At 49.0% G+C, this 14,123-nt stretch overlaps 1 protein-coding gene, 2 long non-coding RNA genes and 1 other non-coding gene across 8 annotated transcripts in view; 3 read left to right on the top strand and 1 right to left on the bottom strand.

The window, feature by feature from the left end:
• The window catches only part of CCM2 (CCM2 scaffold protein), a 56,092-nt gene extending 53,271 nt beyond the window's left edge, over positions 1-2,821 (bottom strand). For 4 of the 5 annotated variants that reach the window (XM_072965295.1, XM_072965298.1, XM_072965297.1 and 1 more), the window contains exon 1: positions 2,601-2,821. Coding sequence is in view for 2 of the 5 variants with exons in the window: in XM_072965297.1 (XP_072821398.1) it covers positions 2,601-2,630 (30 nt within the window). In the remaining 3 variants the exon portion in view is untranslated. Of the gene's footprint in view, positions 1-166; positions 226-2,600 lie in introns of all 5 variants that reach the window. The other variant, XM_072965296.1, reaches the window with a different exon arrangement.
• Positions 2,822-2,925: 104 nt separating this feature from the next.
• Positions 2,926-4,418, top strand: LOC140697595 (uncharacterized). The gene is made up of 2 exons (XR_012074751.1): positions 2,926-3,174; positions 3,838-4,418. It is a non-coding gene; the product is annotated as an uncharacterized lncRNA (long non-coding RNA).
• A 4,912-nt stretch (positions 4,419-9,330) lies between these two features.
• On the top strand, positions 9,331-12,902 carry LOC107034836 (uncharacterized). The gene is made up of 5 exons (XR_001460363.2): positions 9,331-9,488; positions 9,826-9,871; positions 11,850-12,049; positions 12,544-12,647; positions 12,770-12,902. It is a non-coding gene; the product is annotated as an uncharacterized lncRNA (long non-coding RNA).
• On the top strand, positions 10,391-10,522 carry LOC116281374 (small nucleolar RNA SNORA9). Its single transcript, XR_004190820.1, has one exon. It is a non-coding gene; the product is annotated as a small nucleolar RNA SNORA9 (small nucleolar RNA).
• Positions 12,903-14,123: the final 1,221 nt, after the last annotated feature.

The raw sequence follows: 14,123 nt of genomic DNA, 5'->3' as shown, positions 1-14,123 counted from the left end.
CTCTAACAGCCAGTGGACGTCTCTGTTCACACACTCATCCCCTAGACCTACCCATTTCCCCACTATTCCCATATCCCCATCACCCAGCACCTTCCGTGGGACATCACTGACTCAAGTCACCCTCATCACATGTGCCAGGGTAGCCTGAGAAAGGACAGGGCTGTACCTGTGTACTTTATATGAAATCCACTCTGGTCTACTGGTTCTCTGGCAGCTCCATGACTCCTGTTCTGAGGAAACAGGCCACGTTAGAACAAGTCTGAATAACTGCCCGACAGAACACCAAGACAAGCATCTGAAGACCCGAAAAGCCTACCGATCCACATTTTTAAAGGTTTAAATCTGCATTTTGGGGGAGCTAACTTGGAAAGAGAATTTAAACGTCCAGAAGATACTTTCATAAAACTGGTAAGTCATTATGCACTACTTTCGCTTGAATTTGTGTACAAGTTTTAAAACAGGTATCTCTGGATGATTTACCATAATGAGAACAGCATATTGAGTTGGAGGTGACCTCAGATTGAATGGAGGAGCAGAGCAGGAAGGTTCTGCTGGCCTGTGATTGGCTGAGAGCAATAGGTAAAGTATGCTAAGTGCTGGCCTGGATAGGAATCCATGCCCCAGAGCTGCCTAGCCTGCCGGTGGGAAAATGAGCTAGGGCAGTGGCAGAATACAGAGAAAACATAAAACTCCTGGCTTAAGCAACTGATTACCTCCTCTAATACAAACAATGAAATGTATTAACCTTCTCTAGGCCTAAATCTTTCCACTGCCACCCCCCCACCCATAAAAGTCTTTAGTTTTACTTGTTTTTCATTTGTATTCCAAAAGCTCGGGGATGTCTTACCACTTCCCTCTCTAATATCGCTGAATGTTCAAATGTTTCAATGAAAGCCTGTAGAAGGCTCTAGAAGAAATTCAGTCATTCTCATCCTTCCCCATCACAGGCTAGCCCTCAACTTGAAAGGAGTAACTCTCCGTAGTAGGCACTGTTTGGACTGATTATGGAAGATACTGTGTGGCTAGGTTCGGCCCCTTGCTAGGTGTGAGCTAGCTAATCTACAGAACTCTGGCAGCCAAGAGCACTGGTGACAGGCCATCTCCTTTAAGGGTCCTGATCCACCTGACTATTATGACAGGGAAGGACGGAGCTTTGATAGAAACATGAAACTCAGCTTTCCCCCTTTTTGGTGGGCAGCATCCCGTTGTGGTCTCACGCTTGCAGGCTAAATCACTTACTCCAGCTGTTTTCCATACTTAAACCATCTTTGTAGGCAACCGCACCTGATACTGCACTTAAATGAGACACGCATATTAATAACATAATAAAACAACCAGTAAAGAAAGGAGAGAAGCACTACACAGCCCCCTGGAGACCACCTGGTTACACTTCATTTCAAATACGTCTTTAAAACGGGGCACCCTGTAATGAGTAACCACTAACTGAAAGACACAGCTGACTCAAAGAGCAGAAGATCACAGGATTTATCAAGGTCTCTCTTAAACTTGTGCATTAAAAGTGCACACACATTTATTTAAACGAAAAACAGGTAAGACACTTAGACGATAAACCTTGTATTTGAAAAAAGATACATTTCACTGAAGCCCATTTTCCATTTTAATGATAGCTTATCTCACATGGTTATTTGTCTCCTTAAAATGTTGGGTTTCTTTATCAATTTCTGTAGCCTGTAATTAAAGCCACATTTTTTAAACTACATATACTAAGGAGCCTCTTGAACTACGTCCTAAATCCAACTGCCAAATGTAATGTCACTGAAATCGCTCAGCTTGTATTAGGTGGAGCAAAACTCAACCCGCACGGGCTGCACCGTGAAGCACAGTTTTTGCTTTTACTTGATGGCCCAAAATTGAAGTCAACTAAGCAGCAGATGTTTCTGCCTTAACCTTACACCCCATTTTCTCTAAGGTACCAACCCTGGAAAACTTTCTGGCCCATAACCCGGGCCAGCTCCTCTGCGGTCCCTGGTCACTGACCCTCAGGGAAGGCCATGTGGAGAGCCTGGGTTTGGGGGGAGTCACTGACCGGAAGGGGCGGAAAGGCGTGGCTCCTTCCTCCCCCGCGCGCCCAGCCGGCAAAGGACCACCTAACCCCATTGTCCAGGGGCTCGCCTCCTACTCCATCCTCAGAGACCGACTCCCGCGACGCTGTCCCGGGCCTGACCGTGCGCCGTCCACCCCGGGGCCCCGGTCTGCCCGCCACGGTCTCCTCCAACTGTGTGCGCCGCCAGGCCGCCCCACTCCGGACTTCCCACCCCCGGCCTCCCCACTCCGACCCCCACTTCGGACCTCTCCTTGCCGGGCCTCCCCACGCCGGACTCCCGCCCAGGACCTCCCCACGCCTGGCCTCCCCACGCCGGAGTCCACACGCCAGACTCCCGCCCCGGACCTCCCAAATCAGAACGCCCCTCGGCGGACCTCCCCAAGTAGACTTTCCCACGCCCCGCACCGGCTGACCAACGGGTAGCCCCGAGGGACCCTCCCTTGTCCCCCAAGCTCCAGCCCCTCCGCCTTCCCCCTGCCTCGGTCAGGGGTCCAGCCTGCCCCCGCCCTCGTGAGGACGCACCCCGCGCGCTCACCTTCTTGCCCTTCTTGCCCTCCTCCTCCATGTCGCCGCGAGCGGCCCCCGCGGCCAGGCCCGCCCCGGGAGCCCCGCGCCGCCCGCGGCTGCTACATGCTCGCACGGGCCCCGCGGCCGCCGCCGCTCCAGCGCCGCCCGCCTGGCCGCAGTCTCCGCCCGCGGCCGCCAGGGGCCGTCCGCGCCTAGCACCCCGCACCCCGCACCCCGCACTTCCGGGCCGAGGGCGCGGCCCCGCCCCCGCGAGCACGCCCCGCCCCGCATGCGCACGCCCCCTCAGCCCACACGCCCCGCCCCCAAGTCTTCTGAGAGGACGAGAACGCGCCTACCCTGCCCGCCCCTTCAGGGCCTCGGGAGCGCGTCTGTAGCACCCCTTTCCCGCCCCGCGCCCTTCAGGGAGGGCCGAAACGCGCCTGCCCCGCCTCCAGCCCGCCCCCTGCCCAGAGCCGCGGGAGTGGGTCCAGCTTTTCAATTCTGCCGCCATCTTTAGGGCAGCCAACTTTCCCAGCCTGCTTCGCGCTCAGAGAGACGGAGCTCAGGCCGACAGGAGACGGAGGGAGGGGCCGGAGGGAGAGGTGGGCCCTGTGGGGAAGGTGGGGATGGGAAGAGGAGGGGGGTGTGGGGCTTTCAGAGGGGGTCCTGTGGGAAGGGAGGGCGGGGCTGGCTAGAAGGGGCGTGGCGGCCGGTGGGGGCGGGGCTGTGGACGGGAGGGGCCGGTGGGAGGAGTGGCCGGTGGGAGGAGGTGGGCGGGGCCTGCGGGAAGGTGAAGGCGGGAGGGCGAAGGCGGGGGTTGCGGGGGTTGCAGGGAAAGGGGGCACGACCTCTCCCTTTTCTGCTTTTGCTCTTCATTTCTGCAGCTAGTCTTTTTCTAAGACTTCCTCTGTTCCAATATCAGCCTTCCTTAGACCAACACGTCATGAAAATCTAAATTCAACAGCGAGCATATCCGGACCCTATCAGAATAAAACGTAGAACCTTAACAGTCACCTAGAAATAACTGCCACCTTTTACAGATGAGGTCCCAAGGAGTGGTTTGCCCAAATTTGAGTCAGCAGTAGCAGGCCACTACTTTGCCACTAAACTTAAGCTGCCAGTAAGAACCTTACAGCACAGCTTAAGGAATGTAAACGGACACCAAACAAACTAATATTTATCTCAATGGATTTTTTTTTAGAGTATTGTATCCTGTACTGATCAATGTGTTGTCTCTCAGCTCTATGTTCACTCATTCCTCATAGATCTGCGCAGTCCTCCTTTGCCAGGTGGCCCAGCGTAAAGCTTTGCCTGTAGAAACTGCTGGGAGGCAGTGCAGGAGGAAGGGGCTTTGCTGCCCGGTTCCAGTGAGCTTTGTCGGCAGGCACCTGCAGACAAACGCCTCTGAAACGCCCACCTCCCCATCTTAAGGGTCACTTCTCCAACTCCGGACTCTCCGAAGCACCCGGCAGAACGCAGCAGCCAATAGATTCCTCCAGCACCAGAACTGGGAAGTTTTATATCAGAGTGCTTTGGCAAGACACCTCCCCACGAACAGCTTTCCCTGCACTCTAGACGGTGGACTTGCAGCGCGTTCTGCCAGGACTGCGCTGCTATTTGTCGAGTTGTAGCTACTCTCCCTCCAGCAAGTCTGGACCTCAGTCCTGGGAGGGGGATGGGTTCTTCCCTGGAGGCTTTATCTCGGCCCTCAGAATAGTAGCTGCTCCTTCTATCTACTATTCTTGTGTTCTTCAGAGTTCTCTTCACTTTTAATAGCCAATCCCTTGTGACCCTAATCCTCTGTTATACTTAATAATTCTTTATATTAAACCTTCCCTGCACTGTGTTTCTGTCCCCTGATTGGCTCCTATCGCATACAGATACCAAGGAAACAATTGGTCTCTAGCACTCCCCAAAGGCATTAGGTATTCCAGTCCCTTTGCCATGTAAAGCAGAGGTGTGGGAAATGACTTTTCAATCTACCTCCTACAACAATATTGCTGGCCACATTCACAGACAAATGTAGTGCATGAGATATCTATTCTCCCACAATTCACACAACAGAGGCCAGACAGTTAAGGTCTTATGTTCACGTACCTTTCCGTACTTATTCTGTAATGCTATACATGATGCTACTGAAACTTCCCTTAACCTGTGTTTAAGGGGGAAAAAATCGCTCTACTCCTGTATTTCTCCTTTGCTCTCACACTTCCACCACACGCACAACACTTCTGACACCAGATGTGTGAGCATTTAGCCCACACCAAGCAATTCTTCGACACCAGCTGTATGTCCTACACTTTAACACAACCCTGACAATATCTACCTGGAGACAGCATCAGATGCCACCCGTTAAGGGCTCAGTCCCACAAGACTGGCCCCCCCTGCTTCAGATGCCAATCGGAAGTCCAGGTTGTTCCCTGTGCCTGTGACCAATCAGCTATAAATTGGAGGTTCCCATGACTCCCTCCTCCAGTTCAATTAATTTGCTAGAATGGCTCACAGAACTCAGGAAGACAGTTTACTTAGACTGTTTATGAGTTTATTATCAAAGGATATGATAAAGGGCACAGATAAACACCCAGAAAAAAGAGATGCCTAGGGCAATGTATGTGGGAAGACCCCTTCCTGCAGAGCTTCCTTGCTCTCTTCTGAACACACCACTCTCCCAGCACCTCCATGTGTTCACCGATCCGGATCTCTGGACCCCATTCTATTGGAATTTTATGGAGGCTTCGTTATGTGGGCACGATCAGTTATGAACTCCAGTTCCTCTCTGGAGGTGGGAGAGCTGAAAATTCCAGGTTCCGAATCATGGCCTTTCTGGTGACCAGCTTCCATCCAGGAACCATCCAGGAGCCCACCCAGAGCTGCCTCATTAGAACAAAGACATTCCTTTCACCCAGGAAATTTCAAGGGATGTGGGAACGCTGCACCAGGAACTGGGGGCAAAGACCAATATATGTATTCTCTATTATTTCATGACCCGACCCTACACTGATTCTCCTCAGGCTGCTCCTACCCACTGGAATGCCTTTGCCTCATCACCCCATACCCAAGTCCAGGCTTCAGGTAAAGCTCTGCCTACTAATAATCAAATAGTGATAATTTTGGAAATAGAAGAAGACCAACTAAATGAGAACTGGCAAAGGCTCTTTGTTGAGAACTGGCTGTAGTGAGGGAGTTGGCCACCATCACTTGCATTTGGCAGAGACCCAAAGGCAAGTAGAGGAGTGGGGGTTTCCTAGTAAAAAAGTAGGGGCTGTGGGCCTGGGGAAGTCAGAGGTGAGTTAACTAGAAGCGGGGTGTCCTGTGTGATTGGTTGGGGGAGTGTGTATGGCTTTCTCTGGTTGGTCCTAATTTAGAAGTGGGAACAAATTAGGGAAGCTGTCAGTTATTAACCAAGCTCTGGCCATTTGGCTTGTTTGGATTGATACAGAGGTTATTGTTTGGCTTCCTGGATTGTCACTAGGGACAGCAGTCTGACTTCCCCTAAGTCTGACTTACAGCAGCCAGCTTCCTGGGCTGGCTACTGTAGAGAAGGGGTTGGTTCCCTGGGCTGGTTGCTGCTGGTTGTGGGTCAGAATTCTATTTTTATGAATGGTCAGGCCATTATCCATTTGTATATGCAGTCTTTCATTACAGATATAAGGCCAGCTGCAACGTTAACAGAAAATAGTATTCCTCCCAAGGTCACACAGCTTGGCTGTAAAGTGTCCTAACAGCCTCCATTTTTTGCCTGATTACTGCTTTGTTACCAATAACTTCTTTAGCCTGATCTGTGGCCCCACCTCATGAACAAAAATGACTGAGGCCCAATTATTTAACCATCCGCACTAAATGGAAGCAACAATCTAGAGCTGATCCTCACTTCCCCCTCCCATCCTCAGAATTATTTAGTGCAGTCCCAAACGTTACAAACCCCCCTTTCTGCTCTTATAAAGAGAGGCAGCCCAGAACCCACTGGGGTGCTCCCTTGTTGCAACAGGTGAATGAAATAAGCTTTGCTGGATGCCTGGTTTGTCTCTGTATCACCTCTTTCACTAAATCTTTGGATGCAGTTTTTCCCTTCTGCAGCCCCCAGAGCACTTTATTCATGTATCTCTGATGCTAGAGTTAACCACGTTAGGACATTTCTTGTACAAGACTGTAAGCTCCTTTAAAGATAGGGACTCGGTAGTTGGGGTTCCACTTTGTATCTGAGTTCTAATGAGAGAAATGATGCACACTTCAGACTGAGATGGACAGGCGCTGCCATTACCTGGACACAGCTAGCAGATAACTAACTAGATGTCTCTGAGTTGTTCTTGGACATAGGCCATGCAACACTTCATACCACACTGTGCGCATGATAAATCCAACGTTGACTTAATTGGTGAAGAAAAGAATTTCTTTAGAGTTGATTTGAGTGAATTCTCAATGATTTATAATATTCCATTTTTTATAAGGATTTGTAATATCCAGTTATATACTTTTATAAGGATTTATAACATCCAGTTTCCAGGCTTGCAAATGATAAAAGACCAAACCAATGCTAAGTCATAATGACCCCTCCAAAGTAGAGCCACCCTGTGGACCCCCAGTGAAAGAAACCTTGTCAGCCCTGCTTTGAACCTCCTTGCCCCTTACTTTCTATATATTCTTTCAGAGCCAAATTGCTACTTTTCTTTCCAGGCATACATTCTAATTGGCTTGGAAGAATAATGGGAGTTACTCTTTTGAGATGTGATTTTGGAGAAAAGTTCTTTTCAATATTCTGATAAGCAGTTGAGAAGACAAGTCTCTCTCTCTGTGCCAGTGTCATGCAGCCTCCTAGTATAATGCAATTGAGCTTTGATTATGTGATTTTTAATCATATAATCACATGCTGCTGCTGCTGCTGACTGGTAAGGATGAAAAGAAGAATGAATATTGATTTGATGGCTACTTTCCCTTCAGGTTCTGAACCATACAACTGCATTTACTATAGGTCTTCAATAAGTTTTAATATATGATGGGGTTAGTTCTCCAACGTTATTCTCGTCAAATATTCTAAGCAACGCTAGTTCATTGATTTCTTCCATGAGAACTTCAGAATCAACTTGACTAGTTAAAAAAAACATATTGATACTATCACTGGGATCACATTACATTTACAGGAAGAACTGACCTATTTATGGTGTTAATTTTCCTGGTCAAACATACAGGCATTTCCATTTGTTCAAGTTTTCCTAAATCTGGGTATGTATGAAAGATATTTGCACTATTCCCTGTATTTTTATGTTTGAAATATTTGATACCTGAAAATGTAACCTGAATTAAATGTAATTTTAAAATAGTTGATCAAGAAAATAATTTCTCATTCACAGGACTAAGACATCTTATTTTACTATGAGGTAGCAGTCAGATGAGTTTTGGCATCCTTTCTTGTTACTTGGATAAGTATCCACAGAGCTTATTCCCCTCTCTAGTGATTTGTTGGTTAGCATTGCAAAAAAAAAAAAAGCCTTTCTCTCTTTCAGCCCTTGGAGAGCCCACTTTTTTTGGTCACACATAAATACCTACACCCTCAAACCCACACTCTGACCCTCCATAACCATTTACCTTCCTGGTTCTCTTTGATTATCTCATGGCAGAGGGACGGAATGGAGAAAGCGGTGAACTTTAAGCTAAAACAACCTGTATCAAGCCCTTAGCCCTCTGAGATCTTGAGCAAGCCACTTAATCTCTTTCGGTGGATGTTAGGTTTCATGTTAGCAATCTGGAAGCAATGTTCCTGCCTTACTTGTCTGAGGAAATTTAACAAAACAATGAGATTTGTATACTATAAATCGCTTTAATGTATTTAAGAATTGCTCTATATAAAAGATGAATTTCAAGTACTGCTCTGCTTTTCTGTACTTACAGAACCAAGTTCTTGCCTTCCTAGTCTGATATTCAAAACCCTTGAATGTGTAGTTTTTATCCATCTCTCCTTATGGAGAAGACTCTACAATCCTGTTAATACTTAAGTGGATCTCCAGCAAGCCACACCCTTTCTAATCTCAGTACCTTCCAAAGTGCTTTTCTCACCCAGTGTGGGAGAAATATAAATAATACTAAAATTTCCTCCCAACTCAGAAAACCTCTGGGAGAAGAAAACAATTTTATTATCGTGTAAGCATTAAACCATAATGTGCATCACAGCTGAGCGACTAAAGGGATGCAAAGACGAAAGGAAACTCTGCTCTTCTATATAGCTTAATTCACATAACCCGTAAATTGCGCAATTTGGAGTCAGGCGACAAGTGGGCCCTTAACCTCAGGGATCTCCCAAGGGAGATCGGGGTATCTCTCCCTTGACAGTAACATTTCAGAAAGAGGGTTCCCAGGCCCTTGGGAAACATTCCTGAGTTATGAGACTAGCCGTAGGCTTATTTAGCCATTAGGAATTTACATTCATTTGGAAGGGCAGAGAATGCAATTCTGAAAGTCAAGGGGGTGTCTTCCCTATTTTCAACAGGGAGGACCCAGCGGCCTTCCGCCTGCCCGGGCCTGCCGGCGCCCAGCTCCCGGCTTGGCTCCCGTCCTTCTGTTCCTTTCCAGGGCCCGCTTCCTCGCCTTCCGGGGCACCCTATCCAAGCACAGGGGTAGCAGGGACGCCCTGCTTCCACTTCTTTACCGGACTTCCGCTCCCGTCCTCACGGGGCGCAACCGAGCGGCACAATTACCTCTCTTCAAGCCTCGTCGCGGCCCCTCCCGCGTGACGTCATTTGCCGGGGCCGCGGGTCACGTGGCGCGACGTGCGTCTGCCGGCAGGCGGCGTGATGACGCGGGCGCGGGGCGTGCTCGGCAGTAGGCATGGCTGGCGGCTGTGGTGAGGTCTCTCCTAGGTGTTGCCGTCGTCATCCGGGGCCATCGAGGGTCCGAGGCCGTGCCTGCCGTCTGCTGAAGCCAGGTGAAGGTCGTAGGGCCTCGGGGCCCTGCTGGGGTGCGAGGTGCCGGGTGCCCGGCCCAATGGGAGTGGGCGCGCCGCCCGCAAATAGTCCCACGCGTGGCCCCTTCGGTCGAGTAGGGCGAGATTGGGGCCCTTGGCCTGGGCCGTTCCATTCTGCGGTTGGAGGGGACTCGGGACCATGGCTCTAACCGAGCTTCTGAGGGTCCAGTTCGGAGTATACGTGTGGCCTTGGCGGGCAGCGCTAGGCGGGATGGGGTCGTGTGTATGGCCTCCCACGGGGCGAGAACTAGGAGGGCGACTCAAGGCCTAGCTCGAGCTGACCGCGTGTTTCCTCCAGGTGGACCACCCTCGACTCCGCAGCAGATCCTCTGTAAGATGCACTGGTAAGTGACGCTACCTGGGCCTCAGCTCCCCGCTCCCAGAACTGGGCCCGCTGTTCTTCTCCACCATTATTTCACGGGGAAAATCCTTTCCGAATCTACTTTTGTGTCTTGGCCTTCAGTTCCGAAGTATTTTCTGAACTGTAGCCTGCATACTAAGAACGCGATGGAAGAAAGGGCGACTTTGTGTAATGATATGACGATAAGGATATTTCTGTGGTCTTGTAGTTTTAGGAAGTTATGCCCTGGAATTATAAAGTCATAAGGAATAAAGTTAATTCTTAACCCTCTTCACTACTTGATAAGGCCGCCTCCAAGGCCCTTTCCCTCATTCCCTCAGCCCTTTGGAACGGATTGCTGTTCGTAGTCCATCCCTTCCTACTGTCTGTCAGTTATCTGTGTCCATGGGCTCCTGTAAGAAACTCAAGTAGGCCTAATTCAACCCCACGATCTCTTCTCCCAGCTTCCGATCTCGGGGCTGGTGCTCAGTAGGAGTACTTTAGGGACTTAAAGGAGCGTGACCTGCAAGCCTCCAGCGTGCTTGGGTCTGTGGTGACCCTGTGCATTCCTACAGTGCTTGCAAGAAAATTTTGAAACGGTTTGAGGCCTTGCCCTGCTTCATCCAGAGCAAGGTTATAGAAATTTCAGACAATTGTTTGCTCCCTTCCGTGGTGTGCTTGGCAATGTACAGGTCTGTACTGTCTGGTGTGGTGACGACTTGATTCACATGGTTAAATTTAGAATTGAGTTTTTCGTTCACACTAACCACAGTTTAGATGCTCAATAGCCACATTTGGCAAGTGGCGACTATATTTGACTGTGCAGGTTATAGAACACTGGTAATTTTGCAGAAGTTGTTTTGGACTTTGAGTGAGTGCTGTGTTACCAGCTTGTTGGAGATTTTATTTTATAATATCCTTTAAAGCTTTATAGAAGTTGAAATTGGAGTTCAGAGGGAGTGGTAAAGGTGGAGGTGGACCAGCAGCAGGGAATAAAGAATAGAAAGGAATGATGAGTCCTGCCAAGAGGGGCTGACTATACAGAATATTTACAGATAGCAGGTAAGCCAATGAGAACTGGAGGCTAAGTTCTGTAGCAAGACTGAGTACCCCAGGAGCTGGTGGAGGGTGCTTTGATAAAGGAAGACCTCGTGGGAGAAGAGGGCACTGATTTGGTTGAACTCTTGTTTTGTGCCACACTTAATTTTTAACCCACTTTAAATCTTTGAGGACTACTGAAAGGCACTCTTAGGTCCAGTACAGATGAGAGAGGTACAGTCAGAATCACGTGAGCAGGGTTGCCAGCCAGTGACTTGTAGGCTGGGGTCGGGTATGAGGCCTCTCCAGCCCTGCAGCCTGCGCTCTCTTCCAGGATGCTAGACCAGGAGGGAGGAATGGAATCTAGAAGCAGGTGGGAAGTTTGGGTCAGAGGGGAATGGGCCTTGCCTTGGTGTAAGGGCTGTTGGGTGCAGTCAGGGATATGCTGGGGTGATGAGAGCAGCCAGCATGGTCATTGGAGGTCAGCGCAGCTCCTGTGCTCCTGATTTCTGTGTCACACCGCACATTATCCCTTGAAGGTTGGGGCTTCTAGCAGAATTGAATCTCTTCAGTCCAAGTGCAGATACTAAACGCACCAGCCTCCTGGGGCTGTCTTCAGGAGACACTTCTGGGAGTCTCCTGTTTCTGCAGTCCTAGGAGCAAGGCGCGGTCTGCCCTTTGGCCCAGGCGTTCTTTTCAGAGACCTTCGAATAGCAGACAGCTTTGGGAAATACGAGGTAGAACCGCAGAGCAGAGCGCAGGCGTGCCCACTGTCTGCTGTAGACTTGGTTTTCCCTGTACTGTCCTGTAGTGCTGCTTGGGGCGGGTGCCTTCTGGCTCCCCTTGTGTCACCCTGTAGGAGTTGGGGCTGGTGGGAAACACTGTTGCTTTGCTGCTGCTGTTGTGAATGATCAGCTGTTTTTTTTGCCACGTGTCTCCTACAGCATCCATGTGGCTGACGAACTACCATGTCACCTTTCCCGGTTCCTGACAGGCGTGGCTTCCGCAGCAGACTATGCTCTGTGTTCCTGCCCCAGTACATGACAGGTGTTTCAGCAGCAGAAATCTCAGGATGTCTGAGCTAGAAGAGACCTGGGAGAGAATCCCTTCAGTGGCTGACAGGTTGTTCATGGGATCTGCAGTGGTAAGTAGGCAGGAAGAGTCTGGCCTAGCAAATCTCTTCACCACACTTCCGTTTTATATGTTCATTTTCCATAAGCACAAAGCCATCAGCTTATTCTTACCTTCCATATTGTAAGTCAGTGACTGAGTCCCAGAAAGGTTAATTGCCTTCAAGTTCATGAGACTATTTTGTGGAGAGATGGTTGTCTAGTGTCTAGACTTGTGGGGTCCTGGTTCTTTGGCACGACAGTTTGATTGCCTTTGTGGTTTTGGATTCAACCCACAGCCCTTTCCCTGAGAATCTCCTAGGTCAGTAGTGTGTCAGTCTGGCTGTTGGTAAGTCTGTCAGAGAGGCCACTTAGCTCACAGTGGAGTGAGGAGTGTGCACCGAGGTTCCGTTCTGTTTATTGCCCCTTGGTAGCACTTGGCAACTGTAACAGTCCCTGGCTGTATCCTTACGTCACTTAGTTTTCACAGCAGGCCCCCTGATTGTTTCTAATTTCCTTGTTTCTGCAGCTGAGGAAGTGGAAGCTGATGTTGTGACCTGCCCACGTTGGCACACCTGGTGACCATGCAGCAGAACTTGAACCCAGGTCTTTGCGCTTCAGTTCTCTGAGCAGGTTTGAATCCTCACTTGCTCCCCTGCCAGGACGAGTCAGGAATTTCTGATTTTTGGCCCAGGCTAAGGTGCGGGCGGCTCAGGGCCAGGTGTGCTCGTCTGACCAACATTCTCTGACCCCAGGTTTGGTGCCATGCATGCCGTCTGCTTCCAGAATAAGGATCCTCGCTGTACTTCAGGACTCAGGCCCCTCTGGCATCTGAATGAGAATATATGGTTATTTTTAATATTTAATAAAACGGCTTTAAATGTATAATTCAGTCCAGCCTGTTTCTTTCTTTTTTCCATATGTTAGATACAAAAGGGGGGAAGACCCTGCCCTTGAAGGAATTCAGCCAAGTTTTAGGGAGCCTGAGGATGTCTCCCATTCTTACTGCTTTGTAAACTGCAGAGTGGGTACTTGACCTTGAGATTCTGGGGTGGGTTCCATTGGCTTGATGGACTTCTGTGCCTCTTGTCCCCCTCACCAGTGTGGGTTAGACTTGGGTATGCACCATAGTATTGAGACCAAAGTGTGGATTGATACCTTTAGGATGAGTGATGCACCCTTAGTCTATTTCATTTGATAAATAACTGCTCGTAATTCAGTGAATTAGTTTAGCTGATTTAGCTTAATGTCAGCAGGCCAGCCAAGGCTAACTGAGCCAGAAAAGATTCAGTGAACCACTTTTTTTCCCTCATCTAAATGGCAGAGATCACTTTAAAAAAACAATTTTATTGAGTTATAGTCAATTTACAATGTTGAGTCAGTTTCTAGTGTAGAGCACAATTTTTCAGTCATACATGAATATACATACATTGATTCACATTCTTTTTCACTGTGAGCTACCACAAGATCTTGTATATGTCCCTGTGCTATATAAACTTACTTTATTCTCTATATAGCAATTTGTCAGTATTGACAAATTTCAAACTCCCAGTCTATCCCTTCCCACCCTCCTCCCCACCGGCAACCACAAGTTTGTATTGTATGTCTGAGTCTGTTTCTGTTTTATATTTAAGTTCGTCTTTTTTAAGCTTCCACATATGAATGATATCATACTGTATTTTTCTTTCTCTTTCTAGCTTACTTCTCAGTGAGCGACTCTTAGGTTCAGTTTCTTACTGACATAGTGAATGGAAAAGTACCCAAAGGGACCCACGCTCTGAGTCACCACAGCTATAAAATTACCCTGAGCGGGCAGGGGCAAAAAGCCTCACAGCTCAGAACCGGATACTGGGGAAAACCTGACAGCCTCCCGGCAGATGAGCGTAAGAGGTGGCCTCAGAGCAGCTCCTCACAGGCACTTCAGGATGAGCCATGTGGCCCTGGTGGGTACATGTCCCTCCAGGCCACCTTGGTGGACCCCTTCACTGCAACTAACCCAACAGTGTGTATGCCCTGAGATGAAGCAAAAATAGATTTTAAAAGCAAACCCTAAAATGGTAGAGTTATGGTAGGAGAGCTAAGAAAGGGGCTGGGGGCCTGCCACAAAAG

Source organism: Vicugna pacos, chromosome 7 (genome assembly GCF_048564905.1).
Source record: "Vicugna pacos chromosome 7, VicPac4, whole genome shotgun sequence".
NCBI classification, from domain to species: Eukaryota; Metazoa; Chordata; class Mammalia; order Artiodactyla; family Camelidae; genus Vicugna; species Vicugna pacos.
This window is presented reverse-complemented; position numbering and strand designations above follow the sequence as displayed.